The sequence below is a fragment of the Clarias gariepinus genome, chromosome 11 (genome assembly GCF_024256425.1).
Source record: "Clarias gariepinus isolate MV-2021 ecotype Netherlands chromosome 11, CGAR_prim_01v2, whole genome shotgun sequence".
NCBI classification, from domain to species: domain Eukaryota; kingdom Metazoa; phylum Chordata; class Actinopteri; order Siluriformes; family Clariidae; genus Clarias; species Clarias gariepinus.
The window spans coordinates 26,931,569-26,953,091 of NC_071110.1; the positions used below are offsets into that span (position 1 = coordinate 26,931,569).

The 21,523-nt window shown below is 38.5% G+C and overlaps 1 protein-coding gene across 7 annotated transcripts in view; it reads left to right on the top strand.

Annotated features, from left to right (window-relative positions):
- Positions 1 to 21,523, top strand: part of myo18ab (myosin XVIIIA b) — a 108,230-nt gene that overhangs the window by 49,144 nt on the left and 37,563 nt on the right. For 6 of the 7 annotated variants that reach the window (XM_053507701.1, XM_053507704.1, XM_053507702.1 and 3 more), the window contains 17 exons: positions 424 to 600; positions 947 to 1,157; positions 1,593 to 1,735; positions 1,851 to 1,951; positions 2,162 to 2,225; positions 3,420 to 3,564; positions 7,235 to 7,408; positions 7,724 to 7,814; positions 8,758 to 8,944; positions 9,447 to 9,533; positions 10,591 to 10,732; positions 10,886 to 11,045; positions 12,779 to 12,965; positions 13,099 to 13,297; positions 14,947 to 15,056; positions 16,648 to 16,713; positions 20,364 to 20,492. In XM_053507701.1, the coding sequence (XP_053363676.1) occupies positions 424 to 600; positions 947 to 1,157; positions 1,593 to 1,735; positions 1,851 to 1,951; positions 2,162 to 2,225; positions 3,420 to 3,564; positions 7,235 to 7,408; positions 7,724 to 7,814; positions 8,758 to 8,944; positions 9,447 to 9,533; positions 10,591 to 10,732; positions 10,886 to 11,045; positions 12,779 to 12,965; positions 13,099 to 13,297; positions 14,947 to 15,056; positions 16,648 to 16,713; positions 20,364 to 20,492 (2,373 nt within the window). Of the gene's footprint in view, positions 1 to 423; positions 601 to 946; positions 1,158 to 1,592; positions 1,736 to 1,850; positions 1,952 to 2,161; positions 2,226 to 3,419; positions 3,565 to 6,288; positions 6,301 to 7,234; positions 7,409 to 7,723; positions 7,815 to 8,757; positions 8,945 to 9,446; positions 9,534 to 10,590; positions 10,733 to 10,885; positions 11,046 to 12,778; positions 12,966 to 13,098; positions 13,298 to 14,946; positions 15,057 to 16,647; positions 16,714 to 20,363; positions 20,493 to 21,523 lie in introns of all 7 variants that reach the window. The other variant, XM_053507700.1, reaches the window with a different exon arrangement.

Consider the following 21,523-nt stretch of genomic DNA (forward strand, 5'->3'; position numbering starts at 1 on the left):
AGCTGCACTGATGCCTTACTACCGAAGTTGTTCATAAATAAGCTGTCTTATGAGCCAAAAGCCGAAAAACATTAAAGGTGCTTCTGTGAATAAAACTGTTTGAAACAGACTTCAGAGGCAGCACACATCAGCACTTGCTCACTAACACTGTGTCCCATTAGATATGAGAGAAGTGTGGTTGAGGAAAATGAAATGTTCTCTTGTGCGTTTTTTATTTATTTTTTTATTATTATTGTTTTAAACTGGCTTGCTGACACATTGGATTATGGGATATGTAGGACAGTGTGGGATAGATATAGGCAGGATTCCATGCAAACATTTGATTTTTTTCTGTCGCTTCATACCGTACTAGTCTCGCTCTAGACTCTACCGCTCCACCTTTTTTGTATTTTTTTTTTTTTTACGTTGACCTTTCTCTTCCAGGCGAACCCTCCATCCTTCGACCGCTCTGAGGACTTGGCGACTCTGCTCTACCTGAACGAGTCGAGCGTGATGCACTGTCTGCGGCAGCGTTATGGAGGAAACCTCATCCACACATACGCCGGGCTCAGCATGGTGGTCATCAACCCCATCAGTGCTCCTTCTATGTACTCTGAAAAGGTAACGGCAATCCACAGCTGTCCTCCTTCACAGGATCTGTCTAGATTTTTAGCTTTCTGCAATATACTGTAATATGCATAACACTGCATGTCATAGACGGCGCATTATTTTAAATGGCAGCCCAAAGAGGCCAACAGGAGCAATATGCCTCTTTGTGCTTTTTAAAATTTATTTAAAGTAATTGTACTTGAAATTATTTTTTTGTTTCTTCTTTGTGGCTAAGACTTTGTTGCTAAATATAGCACTTTAAAATTATTGTGCCTCTAAAAAAAACTAATATCATGTGAATCCATGTAATTCTGTTACTTTTTTTTTTTATAAAGAAAAGGTTCTCATAATTTTGCAGGTGATGCACATGTTTAAAGGCTGCAGGCGTGAGGACACAGCACCGCATGTCTACGCAGTGGCTCAGTCGGCCTACCGGAACCTTCTGACCACGCGGCAGGACCAGTCCATTGTCCTGCTCGGCAAAAGCGGCAGCGGCAAGACCACCAACTGCCAGCACCTGGTGCAGTACCTGCTCTCCATCGCTGGCAGCACCGGCAAGATCTTTTCAGGTAAATGATGCTAAAAGTGTTAACGATGGTGAGGATAAAAACAATAATAATAATGGATCTCACACATGGCTAGTCAGTGTGTACAGATATAATAGGAACCAGAAAAGAAGCACACATGCTGTATAGTGTTTCTCAGTGTGGTTGGCAGTCACAGGTCGGCTAAATGTTATTGAGGAAGAGAATGATGGATGAATTCTTCGTTAATGATGCGCACCAGACCAACTCGTGATAATTAGCCTCGCTCGTCAAAGGCAGTATTAGCACTCCTAATGATCCACCGAAGATTACTCTGCTTAGCTGTAGCTCTAAAGACGCCAAGATACTATCTGTTACCTCTCGTCGCTGCACCTGATAGCATCTTTTCCGGATCAATCGGGGGCACAGGATCAAGCTAATTAGTGTGTGAGTGAATGCGGCTTGTTTTTCCGTTTATAGCGGAGAAATGGCAGGCGGTCTACACTATCCTGGAGGCTTTTGGGAATTGTGCTACCTCCATGAATTCAAACGCGAGCCGCTTCTCCCAGATTGTCTCTCTGGACTTCGATCAAGCTGGCCAGGTGGCTTCTGCTTCCATCCAGGTACCGTTTTACCTTTGAATAAATATAATGCGAAATGTATAAACATCTGTTTTGAATTTCTGTAGTACTTGTGTGTTTAAAAATAATAAAAAAATGTTTTGGCATGGCTGTGTAGACGATGCTGCTGGAGAAACTGAGGGTGGTCAAGAGACCGGAGACTGAGTCCACTTATAATGTATTTTATTACATGATGGCTGGAGCAGACAACACTCTCAGGTAAGTGTGTGCACATGTATTAACGAATTTATCACTTTAACCCGAGACAAGGTAAACTGAAAAAAGTGTCTTCAAATGTCATCAAATGTTTTTTTTATCAGTTCAACATAAATCCTGTTTTGATAGAAAATGATCGGCCAGAAAAATATATTTTGTCCCCAAGTAAAGTTGACCTGTGCATTTGATTTAGATTTATTTCCCCTCCCACAGAACCGAGCTACATTTCAACCACTTTGCTGAGAACAACACCTTTGGAATTATGCCTCAGTCAAAGGTAGAGCTCTTGCACAGACTCATAAACTACACATCACAATAATCGTTCTAAAGAGACCTTGTTTGATTTCAAGCATACAGGAAGTTCCCAACCTATAAACGAGTCCCCTACCTGGAGCACATTCATAAGCTGAGTTGGGTATAACGCGTTACTGTAATCTAATTACTTTTCCTGATAACGTAGTAATGTAACACGTTACATTTTAAATACATGTAATTCGATTACAGTTACCAATGTCAATAACATTAATCAAAATGCATTTAAAAATCACGTTTTGCGCGGCAGCATCAGTTAACAAACATATGCTTTAATCAATCGTCTGAGAGCTTTGTAGTTTTACTACAAAGTAAATATTTTTTTTATTTTAAAAAAATGGGGGAAGGGTTAAAGGAGGCAGAAAGGCAAAAATGCTAAGGATCTTTAATGCGGAGAAAGCCTGTAATTCATTAACATTAATTATTGCCAGCCGGGTCGCCCCTTTGCGCACCTGCAGAAGGGGGGACGTCTACGTAGGGAGCCTACGTAGGCTTGAAGTTGACGCTCATCACAGACGCACGCAGTGACAGATGTTTTCAAAGTAACTTGAAAGTAATGCAATTACTTTGACCCGAATATACAAATGTAAAGAATCCCAATTCACTTGAATAAATCTCTTTCCCCTTTCTCTACACTGTCATCCTGTGGCCAAAAAACAGAATTGTGCATAAGAAAATTAATCTTACACAAATTTAACAGTGTTGTTTCTGCGCCTTTAAATCGTGAGGGGGATCTCGGACAGCATTTTATCTCGGAGCTGTTTTCCACTGTATTGGACTGTGAACTCTGTTTTGTTAAGGTTTTCCGAAAATAGGATCATTTACCATCAGGACAGACGTTTTCTATCATCGTGCTCCCGGACTGATTCAATGAGGCTGATTCATTTCTCTCACACACACATACAATATAGCAGATCTTAGACATTGTATACATTTACTTAACTAACACACTAAAAATATTGTATATAATTGTAAACATTGGTAACAGGTGCACTGCAATGTCTAATTTATTGTACAGAACTCGCGAGATACTTCCGTGATTGAACCGCGACCCGTTTTTCTTATCTGCAGAAATTCGTAACTCGAATGTTCGTAAGTTGGGGACTACCTGTGTTTACCAGGTGTAGAAGGTGTTTTACGTTATACATTTTTGTTGTAGTCGGAAGACAAGCAGAAAGCAGCACAACAGTTCACTAAGCTGCAGGCAGCTATGAAGGTGCTTGGTATCTCTGCTGATGAGCAGAAGGCACTTTGGCTCATATTGGGGGCCATCTACCACCTGGGAGCCGCTGGGGCAACAAAAGGTATGTGTGTTTATCTGAGCGTGTGTAAGGGAGATTAAGACCTGCTGTATTAATATTTAGTCCTGATGCTTTTGCACATCTTTAGACAAATTATCAAATGGCTGACAGTACCAATATCAGTACTCCTTATTCTAGGACAATCAACACACAGCACACACACACACACACACACACACACACACACACAGTAAATGCTGTAGCTATTTGTGTAAGCAACAGACCCCAAGAGGCTGAAACCTGGTTTAATAAGATAAAGGGTTTATATCAGAATCAGATGCTGTCTGTGTTGATAAACAAAAATCATAAGGTTCAGAGAGGGACGTATAGAGTAGATGCAGGAGTGTAGGCATGTGAGAGAAATGTGTTAATGCACAGTTCTTCTAACTCTGATGGAGATAAATTGCTCAGTGTAATGGGTTCTTTGCCAGAAGGCCAGGATGGATGTGCTAATAATAATCATCAGATTGTTCTGCCTCTGCATGTGGCCCAGCAGTTTCCGTAATGCAGCTGAATGTTTGTTCTGTCTGCATTGTTGCTATGTGGATTATGTAGTGAAGCAATGTACGATCCAGACATGCAAGAAGTACAGTACATTTTAACAAGTATGCTTTATTTATTTTAAGAACTGAGGAGAAATTCATGTGAGTCATAGTGAAAAGAGTCAAGTCAGTGTTTTTTGTATCAGTCTCTAAAAAAAATGGACAAGTAGTCATTTCAAAATGTTAGAGGTCTTGTCAGTGGTAAAAAACCTTACTGATTTTTGTTTTTGCAGCATAAAAAAATAATTGTGTTACTTATAGGCTAACATTATACTTATATATTGAACACTGTCACCATTTCATAATGGGGCAAAGAACAACTAAGGAGATTTAAAACTGATAGAACTGGGTGGACAGGTGGCACGGTGGTGTAGTGGTCCGGGTTCGATTCCCTTGCTCAGATTAACAGATCTGAATTTACTGTACGCAGCTTGTTACTTCAAACATTTTTTCAACTGAAGCTACATGCAGACTTGCTTTTCTGCTTTAGTGCAGGGATTGTTCTGGTTCTGACCAGATTTAACCTCAGATGACCCCAAAAGAAAAGTTTTTCAGTCTTTTTTTTATTTTTAAAACCCCTGGAAAAATGACAGCAACTGATTTTTGTTTGTTTTTATTTTTATGTACATTTATATAGTTTTGTGTCATACAGCCCGCTGACACACAACGTTATGTACAAATAATACGTTCTGCATACAAAATAATTTAGATACTTCAAAATCTGAATTTGTGGAAACACCTGGGTTTTAAAAATGTACACACTTAAAGTCAGGACATTTACTCTAGACTTCTACTGAAAGCTACTTTTATTTATAAATCAGGTAAGGATTTGTAAAAATCTGTATCCTGGTACACCGCCTTCACACATCACTGTGATATACAGTATCCGTCTAGTATTGTTTAAATAATGTATCAAGAATTCTAATTACAGTCATATGTGGCTTTGCATGTCTCATCAACCACATGAGCAGCTCTGTAGTTTTGTGTCAGCACATGTTTTGATTAAACGAGGAATTACAAGAACGAAAAACGAAACAGAGAACAACCATTAGGGGGCAGCGTTGCACTTCCTTAAAGCGTTACCCTGGACTTTCCAACTCCGCCACATCAGCATGTTTGTGAGTCCTCAAAGGACAAAAATATAAAGCTATAAAATATAAATAAATATATATTGTCTGTTTAATTAATGAACCCCAATCTAAAATTGTCTCACCTTTAACAAAACATTGTGTTTTATTAGAATTGAGAACAGGAATATCTCACGTCTATATACATCATGCTCTTGAAATGCTTGTTTTGGTGTTAAGTTGTTTGTCTGTCCCTTTTTAAACTCATTTGTAGGGATTTACACTGGGTGAGACATTTTGGGATGTGGAGTCAGTCTGAGCAATGCACTAAAAGAGTAACACTGTACTTTAAAAAAAATCCTTTTCTAGAGTTCAGCAGATCAGTTTAACAGCATCCAGTTAAACCAGCGTTTCAGCCAAGGGTCTGGTGTTAATTCCAGATAGTGTGAAAATGCAGAGTAGGTTTAGTACCTTCACAGCAGCCAGGAATTTAACCTTTCAGATAGAACAGGTGCAATTCACACCACACACATACACTCACAACACACACACACACACTTACACCACACACACACACACATTTTGCTCCGAGCACCTGTCGCTGTTTAATAAGCTTCCACAAACTTATCGGCTGTGGTGGAAAGCACAGCGATAAAACAATAATTAAGTCTCTTTTAACTGTTAAACAGGAAAGCAACACTCATGAATTCTGATCAGTTATAAACACATGCAAGTACTTATCATATATTATTATTCAAAAGTGTATATTATAGAATATAATACTCTATTTTCAGTCTTTTTACCATGAGATTAATCACAAAGCCTTTTTTTATTTTATTTACCCATCCATAGAAGGAAGGCCTATAATTCTGGAGCTGACCCTATTTTTTAGTCTTTATTTCCCTGCTTTTATGCTTCTTAGGGTCGGATTTTAAAAACATGATATTGCATAATACCAGTGATGATTTAAATGGCATCTTTGCACCCAACAAAGTGTTTTGTTCTTGTACAGTTTTTATTTGCTGTAGCGTGTGAGCGTGTTTTTGTTTTTCTGTGTTAAAATGCTGATGTTCTAACCTCCCTTTTCCCGATTGCATGTTGCATGCTACCGAATGCAGCGACTGAAGAAGGTAAAAAAAAAAGTACCCATAACCTCAATCAAACTTTTCCTCTTTTTTTCTATTTTCTTTTTTTAACTCCATGTTTGAGTGGTATTTCTTAACGCCTTTATCGCCGCTGCCAGACATTTTAATTTGCATTTTTATTGTCTCCCGTCCTCCTTCTTCTTTGCCTCGCTGTTGGATTCTCTCTCTCTCTCTCTCTCTCTCTCTCTCTCTCTCTCGCTCACTCTCTATCTCTCATACTCCCTCTCTCTCTCTCATTCGCTCTCTTTTTTGCTTCGTTCCCACTCTATCATTTGGTAGCCGTGTCCCTGACTGTCTCAAAGCCAAGCTAAAACTTGGTGGAGGCGGAGCGTGGGATCAGAACTTTGTTGTCTTTTAAGCTCCACTGCTCTGATGTACCCCCCCTCTCTCCCTCCTCACCCTCTTTATGGACTTTTCAGTTATGCAGTGCTTTTCTGTTGTTACCATCCAAAAAAAAAGCTTGTCTGTTGTCTGGCCTCGTTTGTGTTCAGCATGTTTTCTCTGATAGAGGTTTTTCGTCTTCTGCATGAGCTGCTTTGGGTGCTGCTTTAGCGCCTCTGCCATCTGCTAGCACCGCTTTGCACACACTTTACTCTGTGGACTTTGTCATTTCAAATTCTTAGACTTTTTTATTTTTTGTTTTCATGCCATTCTTTTAAAGCAGATGCATTTTCCGTGATTATGACGAGTTGGCCAGGACCCTCTCTCAATAAAATTCTGTTATCACGGCCCTGGCTGTCATTCAGCGGCTTATCTTAAGTATATTATTATAATGTAGTTCTACCACGGAAAATGCATCTTTAATGGCATTTACGTCATGCCCTTGAAATGCACTAGAGCCTAGACTCGAGTTACTTCACTACAACGACCTCCAAGCGTGTGTTTTTTTTTTTTAATTTTTGTTTTTATTTTCTGACAGCCGGTCGAAAACAGTTTGCACGTCATGAGTGGGCCCAGAAAGCGGCCTACCTCCTGGGCTGCACCCTTGAAGAACTTTCCTCGTCTATCTTTAAACACCATCCAAAGGGAACCCTGCAGAGATCCACTTCCTTCCGCCAGGGTCCAGATGATGTCGGTGTTGGAGAAAGCCCAGGTAATCTGGAAATCTACACACAACTAAAATATATAAATAATAATTATTATAATAATAATAATAATAATAATAATATATGTCATACTATCAATCTTTGTGTATCATTGAAGAAGAAATATACTCACAAATAAATTTTATAAGAAAAGCTCTTTTTTTTTTTCAATTTAAATATTTGCTTAACTCTATTTGCTTAAATTTTTAAAAATTTTGTGCTATTAATAAACTGACGATTCTTCGAAGTTTTAGTTAAGACACTTGCTCCTGGAGCTTGTCTACCTTGCTGCGGTCCAAGCTAATTCCGTGTTGATGATTTAGGTACAAAGATCACAGCCCTGGAGTGTCTGGAGGCCATGGCAGCTGGGCTCTACGCAGAACTCTTCACTCTCGTCATCTCCCTCATCAACCGGTCAGCCCTTTTCTCTGCTCATTTCCTCAACACTCAGCATGCTACCGCAGCCCTCGCACACAGAGCAGCTTAATGGAGTGTGGTTGAGAGCTCTCGCTGCTTCGTATGCGAAAAGCATTTTTTTCTTAGCAGTCTTTAGCTAACTTAGCTTTGTTTTAGTGAGAATTATTGATTTTATAATACATAGAGACAATTGGTGATGCTTATAAGGATAACCTGGTAGTTTTGTAATTATAAGCATTTTATTATTATTTTTTTAGTTTTATTTTAAGTTGCATGTCCTAGGATTATTTCACTTTCTCTGAATATCTCTTAATTTTAAAGAAAATTAATTATCATTGTGTTAGAATACCCTGAGCAACAAAGAATATTATAACCATAATATATGTATTGGGGGAAAAAAAAAATCCTGAAAAACAGAAAAACTGATTTCTAAATGTTAATAGCCAAAAAAATAGAAGATATAATTCCTCAAAATATGTATATTATTTTAAAACTGCACAAAATATTGTGGCAAAAAAAAAAAATATATATATATATATATATATATATACATTTTAATTTTATTTATTTATTTTAATATTATTTTTTTTAAATATATACACATACTGTGTAAAAGTAATAATTTTATGAGGTGATTTTGTGTCAAAATTTTTAGAGATAAAATTACCAACATGCTAAGTTGAGAACTCCGAGAATATGATAATTATTTATTTAAAATTACATGAATGGTCTAAAATTATTTGTAGGTGACTAATTGATGTTCTGCAGGGCTGCCATCATTTAAGCCTCAAATAATTTGTCAACGAAACCTTCTTAATACAAAGATGATGTGAAATTAGGATTGTTTTAAAAGATGAAACTGATTGTGGTTTATAAACCGATGCGAGCTCACATTGCGTTTTGTGTGTTTCTGTGCGTGTGTGCATGTATATAATTTTAGCGCACTGAAATCAAGTCAGCACTCACTGTGCTCCCTTCTTATTGTCGACACTCCTGGTTTTCAAAATCCTCGGCTGGCGAAGCGCGGTGCCACTTTCGAGGAGCTGTGCCATAACTACGCTCAGGAGCGACTGCAGGCCCTGTTCCAGGAGCGCACATTCGTACAGGAGCTGGAGCGATACAAGGAGGTACGACAGTGGAGACGTCCTTGTACAATCAGTGTTGGGATTCTTCCTGTTTTAATATCATGACAATTAAACTCTGTTAAAAAAGGAATTAATAAAAACACAATCAAATCATATAGAATGGATTGATCAAGATTGATTAAGAATTTATTTATATAATGTATTATTTTGATAATTGTTTAAGTGATTTTCAGATTGTGTTGCCTTGTGACCACATGAAATAAACCCTAGGATAATGGCTGGCATAAGTCATAATCATTTAAAATGATATATCTGACTAGATATTTAATGTAATTACGTTACTTGATAACATTTCGAACAATGAGTCAGTGTTAGCGAAAGCATAAAACGAGATGATGAAACCTGGAGGGAGTCTCATTTTTTGTCACTTCCTTGTTCAATAAGTTCATTAGTCACTGGTCACACGGTAACACAAGAAGCTACTTGCAAAACTGCGAAACATCCTAATCATAGTTGAACTAATGAGTCCTCTGTTCCCATTTAGGAAAACATAGAGCTTGCGTTAGATGACATAGAACCCAGTACATCCTTATCTGTAGCAGCTATAGACCAAGCCTCAACCCAAGCGCTGGTAAGCACCTCCTCCTCATCCTCCTCCTTCTCCTCATCCTTTCCAGTGTGTGTCCTTTGCTGTCTGTTCAGCAATGCAGATCAACATGGCGCTCTTTCCCCGCCCTCCATGCTGTGGACGACTTTTGAAGCAGTGTGATGTACAAACGCAACAACTGTCACCTGCATGAGGCACCTCTTTGCTTTTATTTCTTTTTTTTCCCTTATGAATGCCTACTCTGTTGTGTTTAAGTGCATTGTTGTCGTAATGATACTAAAGCATAATAGGAGCTTGTTTATCTCTCCTCGTGTGTAGAATGTAATAATAACAATGCAGTATCTCTGGATGTGTGTTTTCTCTCTGACATTATTTTTTACTTTCTCTTGTACAGGCGGATACAAACAGATTGTCATATGTACTTAAATGAAAAAATGCATATTAAATTAAAATTCTTAAATAGCTATGAGGCTGTAGATGTATTCGTTCACTGACAGAACAAACATTAGTAGCAGAAAGTAGCCTATTAATTTATTAGCCAGATTTGTTTTTAACCATGTAGTAACCAAGTTCTGTGTAAAAGCTTTTTCTCGTAAAAACATTTGATTCGTACATGTTGTTTAAACCAAGTAAGCTTGTATTGCTTATACTGTGGCCCTCCGTCTTATTCTGATACGAACATCTTTACTGAATCAGATGTAGTGTAATTAAAATGTAAGGAAATGGTCCACTGAGATCAAATAAAATTTTGTTCTGTTTTCCCCAACTCGAGTCAACCAAAGGCTCTAAGATAAAGAAAGAAAGAAAAAACTAAACACAGCAAGTCATTACTGGCTTTAATTGCTTAAATGGACAGCCAGAGTGCAAAGTTTAAAATTGCCTGTCTCACTTCCCTGGAGCTTTTCTTTAATGCGAGGCTTTTAATGAGGAATCTCGCGCTAATGGCTCGTCTTTTTGCTTGCGTGACGTTAAGATGATGAGGCCATTGTGGCTCACGCTTCCCCTCCACCCCCTCTGCTTCTTCACAAAGGATGCTCAGCAGTGTCATCTCTCTGTTCGCTTATGTGCCTTCTTGTGTCAGGTGAGGACGCTGGCGAGGACCGATGAGGCGCGTGGATTGCTGTGGCTGATGGAGGAAGAGGCTCTGCAGCCCGGGGGCTCAGAGGAAACACTGCTGGAGCGCCTTTTCAGCTACTACGGCCCCTCGGAGGGAGAGGTCAAAGGTCAGCATCATCTTACACACACATGTATACACCCTCAGCAAAAGGAGTGCAGTTGCTCCAGAATTTTTCTTATAGAATCAAAGAGATATGAGAGTGCTTACTCTCTTTTTTTTTTCTTTTTCTATTTTTTCTTCTTTTTTTTCCCTCTTCCAGCCCCTAAACTGCTGCTGAAGAGTGAGAAACAGCATCACTTCCTGCTGGGTCACAGTCATGGTACAGACTGGGTGGAATATGATGTTCAGGGCTGGTTGTGTCATGCCAAGCAGAACCCAGCCTCCCAGAATGCTGTTATTTTGCTGCAGGACTCACAGAAGTAAGTGACTAACAGAAAATAAATCTTTATTCGATTAGTCCATGAATCCAGGGTCTATTTTAACATAAATCAATCAATCAATATATAGCCTGTATCTACTACTAAGTAGATCCCTAGGTACGGAAAAAAGTACAAAATGTCAAATGTAGATGAACATTTTTGAATTAAATACCAAAATAGACAAAAGGAAATAAAATAAAAATATAGTTGCAAGCAAAAATCAGCAGGCCCAAGCACTCTGCACCGTCGCCACCCAGGCCCATTAGAAAGACAGTGGGCCCATGCATAAAGGATACGTACCCATACCATTGTAACATGATAAATAAATAAACTATGATGTTATTTAATGTGATGCCAAACACAAAATTAATAACCACTTTTTGGCACAAGTTTAAGGCGTCGTCACGGCTGACTCGTTTGAGATATCAAAAATCCCTCTACGATTGCATCAAAATCACATGGGCCTGGTTTGTTGGCACTTGTACCCTATACATTCCCTAGAAGGAGTTAATGCAAACTACTCAAAATAACTGACTTTTTTTTGAGTGGAGCCCATGACATGTATTGCAAAATTGCCCATGAATCACACAGTAAGCTCCAAATGTGTACCGTGTTAAGCCAAAAAGCTCCGAATGATAGGGAAAAAAAATCCCTTGAAGAACAAAAGGGTCCTCACACACAATGATGACATAGGGCTGATGTTATAGTACTTGGAGCCTAAATAAAACAATAAAAGCACCACAATCGATCAAATTATAAGGCAAGAAAGTTTGAAAAACTTATTACCCCCACTACTACATAATACAATATAGGTTTTTCTAAATAAATGTGTCTTCAGTTTGACTTTAAATGTTAACAATTCCCTTTTAGACGTAAGATCAGGAGGGAGGGAATTCCAGAGTTAAGGAGCTGCCACTGAAAAGACACCCTACAGTTTATATCTCATTCTAGGTACTTTTAGTATTATGTGTTAGAGGATGTTAAAGTACGGACAGGAATGTGCAGTTGAATGAGATCAGAAATATGGGTTGGTGCCGTACCAGAAAGAGTTTTAAAATTTTATGATCTATTCTATGATGTAATGGTAGCCAGTGAAGAGAGAAAAGGACTGGGGTAATATGCGAAAAAAACATGCTGCAGTGTTCTAAACCATAGAGAGGGGGCTGGTTAATGCCAAAATAAAGAGAATTACAGTAGTCCAGTCTGGAATAATTGAATGTGTGAAGAGCTTTTTTCCACATCTCTCCTACAAACAAAAGGTGGAGTTGGAAAAAGATTGCTTTAACAACTGAAATAATTTGTCTAACGACAAACAGGTTGCTGTCGAATATAACCCCTTAATTTCCAAACCTCACTTTTGAATTCCGGTATAAGACCCCCATGGTTGAAATTGAAACGTTTCTGTAAACAAATAACATCCATTTCCCCCCCAAAAATAAAAAATACTTGCCAAAGAACATTAACTGTCAGTTAAACAACTGCACAGCGACTGGAGCAAAGCGGGTTTTAAAGGAAAATAATTGGATGTAGTCGGTATAGAAATGAAACGAGTAAGCATGCATTTTAATAGGGATACCTGGAAGTAGCATGTACATATATATGAGATTTTATACTACGGCAAGACTTGTTTATGGTTAAATTGTCTATTGGTTAAATTGTTTTCTGTGTCTCAGTGTTTAATTTGTCAAAAAATTTAATTAACCGTTTTGTCTTTTTTTTTTTCCCCCACTCAGGAAGAACATCAGCGGTCTGTTCATGGGGCGTTCAGGAGGCGCCACAGTGCTCTCGGGCTCCATCGCCGGCCTGGAAGGAGGCTCTCAGCTAGCCCTGCGCCGAGCGACCAGCATGAGGAAGACTTTCACCACCGGCATGGCTGCTGTCAAAAAGAAGTCCCAGTGCATCCAGATCAAGCTGCAAGTGGTCTGTACTCAAACTTAATACATATAGGTTTTAGTTTACTATTTAATATTCAACATCCATTGTGAGGTTAAAACAAACAACCAACATAGAGATAAATCTGTTGTCTGGTTTGTGTTTGTGTTCGCTCCACCAGGATGCTCTGTTAGACACATTGAGGCGTTCCAGAGTGCATTTTGTGCATTGCCTGCTGCCCAAAGCGGAGGCCTTGAGTGGAGAGTTGCGTGTTCATGGAGAAAGCTGCGACACAGGGCTCATGCAGCTGGACGTGGTGATGCTGCGCGCTCAGCTCCGAGGCTCCAAACTGCTCGACGCTCTGCGCATATATCGCCAAGGTAGGACAGGAGAGTGTGACCCTGTGCAAATCCATCTGCACAAATCTTTCCTTGCCAGTAGATGTATTGCAGGGCATATATAGATAAAAAAATACTCATACATTTACGAATGTACAATAAATGGTTTCCATTGACATCAACGTGTGAACTTTTTTCTAAACTTGCTAATAGACATGCTTGTGTATTTATTTATGTGTTTATTTATTTTTATTACACAAATACTTTGCGCATGTGCAGTCAGATCAATAAGTACTTTGACAGAGAAAAACATTACCTCAAAGGTAAGGTAAGTTTGTGGCATGTTTCTTCTTATTTCCATGGCAGATCAAGGAAATAAAAGCTCTAGAGGTGATTCTCAATGGGTGGTCAGTAATGAAATTGAGGCCATCATTCAGCTGAAAAAAACCTAAACAGTCCTTTTAGGGAGACAGCAGAAACTTTAGGTGTGGCCAAATCAACTAAATGGTACATTCTTAAAATGAAGGAATGCTCTGGTGAGCTCAGCACCATTGAAAGGCCTAGAAGATTAGTGTTAGGAAATTAAAGATGAAGGTAGAAATTATTCCTTGATGAAGAAGAAAGCCTTCACAACATCTAGCCGAGTCAAAAATCACTCTGGAGGAGGTAGGCATCAGTGTACAATCAACCTTTATAAATGTAAATACAGATGCTAATGCACAAAGAGGCCAGATTGGACTTATCTTGAGACCTCTAAAAAGCCTGCTTACTGTAGTTAATGAGCAAGACTTGAAATGGAATTGTACCCATTTGAAAGATGAGAAGAAGAGGAAATGCTTATAATCTTAATCATACCGCATCATCTATCGAATGGGAACAATTCTATAGAATTTTTGCTTATTAATAAGTAGTATCAGGATGAATTCTGAAATGTATAGGGTACTTTCTGCTCAGGTTCATTCAAGTGCTTTATTGTACAGATGAATCATGATCTAAATTGAACGGCGAAAGCAACCCAAGAACTAGAATGTTTTTTTTAAATGGCTGTATCAATCACTGACCTCAAACCAACTGAGCCTGATATTCGCTTACTGAAGACAGAACCGAAGGCTGAAAAATTGACAACCAGGCAGCAACGGAAGGCAGCTGCAGTAAAAGCCTGGTAAAGCATCTCAAGGGAGGAAAATTTAGTTTGGTTTAGTTTTAGTTGGTTTTGTTTATAAGTTCCAGACTTTACAAATTATTGCTAAAACAAAAAAAAGTAAAATCTTTTTCAGGTCGTGATCAGGTGACCAGAGCCATTTAGTCAAAATTTTAATTCTCTATAAGAGTTCATGCTGCTTTAAGAATTTGATTTTGTAATGAAATTAGCTGAAAGTTTTTTTTGTTTTGTTTTTTTTTAAGCATAAATTGATGTTGTAAGCGTGTGTTGAAAAACATCTGTGGTTTGCTAAATATCGTTTATATAAATTATGCAGCAAAATCAGCAGAGCGTGTCATTGTAAAACTGCTGGTTTCCAAAGCTGGTATTACAATCAGCAGAAATCTGTGTGAGTTTTGCCCATGAAATATAACTTTGTCCTTGTTGATCTTGCACTGGAAACTCTCTTATAAAACTCATAAACCTCACACAATCAACTCAGCCTCTTTCTCTCTATCTCTCTCTCTCTCTCTCTCTCTCTCTTTTCAAGGTTACCCCGATCACATGGTGTTCTCAGAATTCCGCCGGCGCTTTGACGTCCTAGCGCCACACCTGACGAAAAAGCACGGACGCAACTATATTGTGACAGATGAGAAAAGGGTGAGTCACTGTGTGTGTGTGTGTGTGTGTGTTGTCCTCCTTACTGCTTTTCCTCCATTAGCTTCCCTGCTGTGTAATTGATTATGACAACGCTGGGGGCCCTGAGCTGAGTAACGGCCAGCTCTGCTCTTCGTTTTTTTTTCTTTCTGTCCCTGCTGTCTCAGCACCAGAACAATAAAACAACGTTAATCAAAGACCTCAGTGAAACGTTTATAAGAATCATCCTGTCTGTTCTCCCAGCCAGACTCACCACAGGGAAATTAAAACGCTCAAGGCTAAGATTAAGATGGTTGCTACAGTATATGTTACGAAGAACATTGTGAGCTCAAAAAATAAATACAGTACATTGCTACATTCTATCATATATTCAGTAGAGGCTTAATTGGAATTTAGATACACTTTCCCTTTTTTCATTAAATTGTTCACACAAGATTTGATTTTCAGCAGTGTTTAGAAAGAGCTTATAGATGTAATCTCTAATACTCCAGCATTTTTCTAACAAATTCAAACAAAAGTTCGCCTTGCACCTCTAGGGTCCGGGTTTGATTCCCGTCTGTGTGTGCATGAAGTTCTTCTCCCCATGCTTGGTAGGTTTCCTCAGGGTACCCCGGTTTCCTCCCACAGTCCAAATACCTGCAGGTTAGGCTGATTGCCGTTTCCAAATTGCCTGTAGTGTGTAAATGAGTATGTGTGTGTGTGCCCTGCGATGGATTGGCATCCTGTCCAGGGTGTACCTCGCCTCGTGCCGTAAGTCTCCTGGTTCCCACAACCCTAAATACAGAATAAAGCGGTATAGATGATGAGTGAGTTACCTACACTGAGAAAGTAACAGTAAACCTGGGTTCAAAATTAATTTTTTTTAAGATTATGCAGTTATAGAAGACTTTTTGATCTTTTTAAAAAAGTTAAGGTTTAAGCCTGTGTAATTCATCCTCTGAGATATGGAAGTATTTTGTCTGAGCAGATAAAACTAAAGCTTTTACTAAGGATTAACCTTCACAGCCATAATTTGTTGAAATTAATTTGAATGCCCTTCCCTGGCTTGTTGGGTTTGACGGATAAAAATGCATTTACTTGTTAAAGAAAGAGTAAAATATGTTTTTTTTAAACCGTCTTGTCTTTTTTCTAATAGAATATCTAGAATAATTGAGTTATGATGTGAGTTTAAAGCTCATGATAGAGAATAGATTGAATTTAATTATGTGAGATACCCCACAAAAGACACCATATCTAGGATTGTGTGTCTGAGAAATAAATTTAAAATAGGAGTTTTTGTTTTGTTTTGTTAATATAAAATAACCCTGTGCAAAATTTGTAGCTTTGGGTTTTTTTTCTTTTTTAAATGTAGTTTGGTTGCTTTTTAGTTAAACCATATCCATAAATATTTTAAATGCCTGATATAGTTTTTTTTATAAATGTGATTTTTGTGTAAGTGACTTGTGCTGTTGCTCTGAATGCGACTTGCTCAGTAAAGGTTTGTGAAGTAGTTTTTAATCAGCGGAGGCAAATAAACACAGGGCTCGTGTCAACACAATGCAGAACCATGACCATGACACTGTGTATTGACTTTCTGTACATGTTTGTGTTCCAGGCTGTGGAGGAGCTGCTGGAGTTTCTGGAGCTGGAAAAAAGCAGCTATCACATGGGGTTGAGCAGGGCAAGTAGCAAGGTTTTTTTTTTCACTCTGATCACAATCTGTGTTTAATTTCATACTTTTAAGTCTCTTATCCAGTGATAGCCATAACCTTCAGGTGAGCCGTTCTCATGTGTATTCATCAATCCCCTATTATGGATCAGTGCATGCATAGAGTGAGCATGTAGCATACAAAATCAGGCCAGGGATCAGTTTCTGAACAGATGGTACGATTTCCATTTAGATTACCGAATCATTTGGTTTCCCCCTCTACGACACACAGACATACTGTCTCTAATCCGTGCTGCCTCCCCACTCACAGCTGGAGAAAACAGTGCAGCAGCCAATAGGGAGATGGGCCAAGAGGTTGCGTTTGTTTGCCCATTCATCGATGCCACAAGGGCCATTCTTTTCACCATCTTTTGCCGGAGCCTCAGAGCGTGAAAAACAATTAAGAGAAATTTGCTTCTCACATTGAGCAGTCATGACTTTGATTAGGGCCTGGAAGGTTCTGCTGCACTCAGTTATCCTTCGTGGTTCGGGCAATTAAAGCTGAATTTGTGTCCTTTCCTATGAGGGTCTCCTGAAAGATACTGCCCATGTTTGCCAGTAAGCCACAACAAACTTCACAGTCAGCTCAGTGAGCTCATAGAAATAAAGCCGGCATGGCAGTCTCAGTGAAGTAAAGGTGCGGCAAAATGGGAATCTCTAAAATATGTAGAGCAAGATTTTAAATATACAGTACACACATGTACAAAAGGATATCATTGTAACCTGTAACTATTTTCAGGTGTGTGTAAAAGTACTGTGGTAGCCACAGTGGGATAAGAGAAAACTTTCACCTTATCACAAAGTTCCCAAATCCGCACCATGCCACAGCCATCTGTGGCTTAGAGACAAAGGACCAAAGTTTGGCTCTGTTTTTTGGAGGGATGGGACAAGATAATAACGGTAGGCTCACATACGCTACCACTGAAAGGTTTGGAATCAAACTTTTTAACTCCATGGTCATTACTGATTTTTATTTGATAAGCAAGGCTGAAGGCGTCCAAAATATGCAATAATGTGAGATGTATCTGCTACTTATGCTCTATAAATCCTTCATAACGGCTCTAATCTGAGGTGTTATTTGTTAATTGGTAATTTTTTTAACCTGTTACTCTAAATAAACTTAATGAGCTAGTTTTGTGATGGTGCTTGATGGGTTTTGCAAATGCACTTGACACAATACTGTTCTTGCAAGAACTGTTCCAGAAAGGCTGACCTCTGTGTCTTAAAAGAACAACTGACTGTTGTTACATAATTATCTAATTCCAATGTGTTATTTCATACAGTAGTTTTAAAATCCCCAGTATTGTTGTAGAATGTAGAAGGTAAATCACTAAACAAAAACAAAGAAATTTACAATTGATTCCAAACTTTTGAGCGGTAGTGTATGTGGAAGAAGGCAGATAGTGTTTTACTTCAATAATACTTGTTAAATATGTTTAATGAGTAAGAATATGCTGTTATATAATGCGTAATGGGAGAGCTGGGTGGTGAGGGAGAATTAGAGATAAAGTGAGGGGGGGGGGAACAACAACAGGAACTTAAAAGGTTCATGCAGCATACAGTAATCATATGACGGTTATTAGTTCCTGCTCCAGGAGTAGTATTAATTTATTTATTATTTGCGGACCAGAAAGTCAGTGTGAGAGCTTGCCATGCCGAACTGATTATCACTGCGTGCAAGCTCACATTAAGTGGTTAAAATAGTCTCTTTAAAAAGGTTTAAAGAGTGATTTTTTTTTTTCTGCCCAGTCGGATACAAAAGCTACTTTAATGTTAGTATTATATTTGTTTTTTAAGGCAAAGGAACAAAACTATTGCAGCATGATGAAATGTACATCAATGCTAGTTTGACATTTCATAAGAACAATAAAGAGATATACTTTTTATCTCTAATTTAAAAAAAACAAACAAACAAAAAAAAGTTCATGCACAGCAGAAATTAGGTTTTGTGCTATGAAGGATGATGCCCTTTCACAAATGATCCCAGAATCCTTCATGGGTGCAGACTTGAGTAGATGTGCCAAGTCTGGAGAACAGCTTGAGGGTATCAATTAATTGAGATGAGAATTGATTGATAAACACTGCGCACCAGATCATTCTGCACAGTGTTCACAGATAGAGGTAAAGGGATGGAAAAAAATGCATTCAGTGGGATTTCAACTTCTACTATTTTTGAGTTAAAAAGCTCTCTTTCAAGTTTTTTTTTCAATGTTATGATAATATGAGCTTCATGACCCATCTGACAAAGCCGTTCTGCTCAGATAACCATGCCGACCTTCAGTTTACAGTGATAGAGCAGCCATACAAATTAGAGGATGAAAGGTTGGGGCGGCAGGGCTGCTTCCTGACCCAAAGGGTACCTCTTGCTGTTGCTTACTGGTTTCATGAGCATTCTTCATCACTCCAGCTAACGTAGAGTGTCCTAAAAATGTGCTGTGATGATGGGATTTTAAAAATAGTTGCATAAAGTGGGAGTGTCCTAGTAAATGAATTATGGAATAGATCATCTGCCTTTTTTGCTTAACCCTTTACCCATCTACAGTATCCTAATAATAAATGTAACATGTAGTTATTGTTATAATAATCACCCTAACCCGGTTTTGATCTATAGTGGAAACTAGCGCTGTGGTTCAACTGCTGATAAAAGCTCAATCAGGAGACGTTTGCTTCCATCATTTCTGTTGTTGAGTAATTTAATCAGCCCACACTCAGAACCTCTGCTCTGTGCTCTCAGCGCACTGTCTGGTAAAGTCTTCGTACAGCCAGGGCAGTAAACACCCCCTTGACTTGAATTCTGCCTTTAATTCTGTTAATTTGTTAAAGTAATTTTAGACAACGATGTAGAAAAAAAACTTATTAATTCACTCATTTTTATCTACCTGACCCCATCACAGAGTGGACACTTCTAAAGTAAACAATGTATAGATAGAGCTTGTTATACGAATCTCAAGGTTTTTTTTTCTCTGGATATTTTTATAACTTAGAAAACTTAGAAAACTCCTCTATTCGTCCAGTATTGTATCTGTTGATTTGCAGATTACTCTGAAGTATGGGTAGTCCCCGACTCACGAACACGTTCTGTTCCACGAGCTTGCTCATAAGTCTAATTTGTTCTTAAGTCCCGACAAAGTAAGACAAAGTGAGTCTTATACACTTTTGACATGAATATACAATGTAAAGCATACCAGTGCACCTGACTAAAACTTTGTCCCCTTTCCCCACACTGCCATCATGTGGCCAAAAATCCGTTCATATCTACGGAAAATTCGTAACTTGAATGTTTATAAGTCGGGGACGACCTGTATCTGTTTTTTATTTTATATACAAACAGAACAAAAGATGCCTGTTGCAGCTGATGTGCTTTGAAGAAAGCACTCCGTGACTATACCTTAAATATATATTTATGTTTATGCCATTTAACCAAGACCGACTTCTCATTATACATCTGAGCAGTTGAGGCCAAACAGTGGCCAAACAGTGGTAGCTTGGTGTGGTGCTGGGGTTCAAACCCATGACAGACTAATCCATAGTCAACCATGTTAAGCGATACACTGTGTAATGTAGGTAAGGGAGCGGTGTTTGTTTAACGTGCTGTGGATCTCACAGGTGTTTTCTGCACACAGGTATTCTTCAGGGCAGGTGTTCTGGCTAAGCTGGAGGAACAGAGGGATCTGCAGACCAGACGCAACATCACCCTCTTCCAGGCCACATGTAGAGGCTACCTCGCCCGCCAAGCCTTCAAAAAGAGGAAGGTGAGTGCTGATAGATCTTTGTAATAATTTTATATCAGTCAACCATTAAACACTGCATTAGGATAAAAAAATAATCAAAAAGAGACACAGAATTACAGCAGTATATTTTTGTTCAATAAGTTGCTTTTGAAGTGATAGCCCTCATTGAGAGTGCACGTCCATCTGCTGAAGGATATGCCCATCAGGTCGGCATCAGGATTTCATCAGAGTGACTTATAATAAATTCCTGCTGGCTGTGCCGTCAGCTAGCAGATAACATTCAATCTGACTGTCTTCAAGGAAAACGCCGCTGCTCACTCAGCCCTTCATCATGGCTAGATCGATCCCATGTCCCCTTTCACCAACCCCCATCTTCACCCCCTGGTACCCTTTGTACTTTTTGCCTCAGTTCACTCTTTCTGATTTGGTCGAAGATCAATCTGAATGGATTTCTATTTTATTTGGTCGACTAAAATGTTTCTGGTTGACTAAAGTTATTTTTTTTTATTTTACACATTACCCCTATCTCTGTACATTAGAACATCAACAGCGTACATTTTTTTATATTGCAAAGATCAATCAGGGGCATTTAATTCATTTGTTTATTGGTTTTTGTTTGTTTGTTCGTTTCTTCAATCATTCAATCCTGGTTGTTATACCAATTTGTTTGCTGGATAAATAGAAATCAAAAACATTTTATGTTGTAACAGCAATGAGTAACAGGTTCGGGGATGGTTCAGGCTTGTGCAGCACTCTTGTATGTCATTTAGCCAGAATCATATCCCTGTTAAACTATTTGTCATTCTAAACGTTTTTACTAATGTTTTTTATTTTATTTTATTTTATTTTATGTTTTTGTGTAGGGATTTCTGTAAAAGGTTTCTACATCATAGCTTTTTTAATCCACTTTTGTTTAAAACACTGCTGTTTCTGGTTTAAATCCATCCTGGCTTGTGACATTTATAGGAATCAGAAATTTGCTGAAATTGTTTTTTGTAGCTGGTTTAAAAGAAGAAAAAAAAAAACTTCTGCGGCACAGATTTCATCCACAA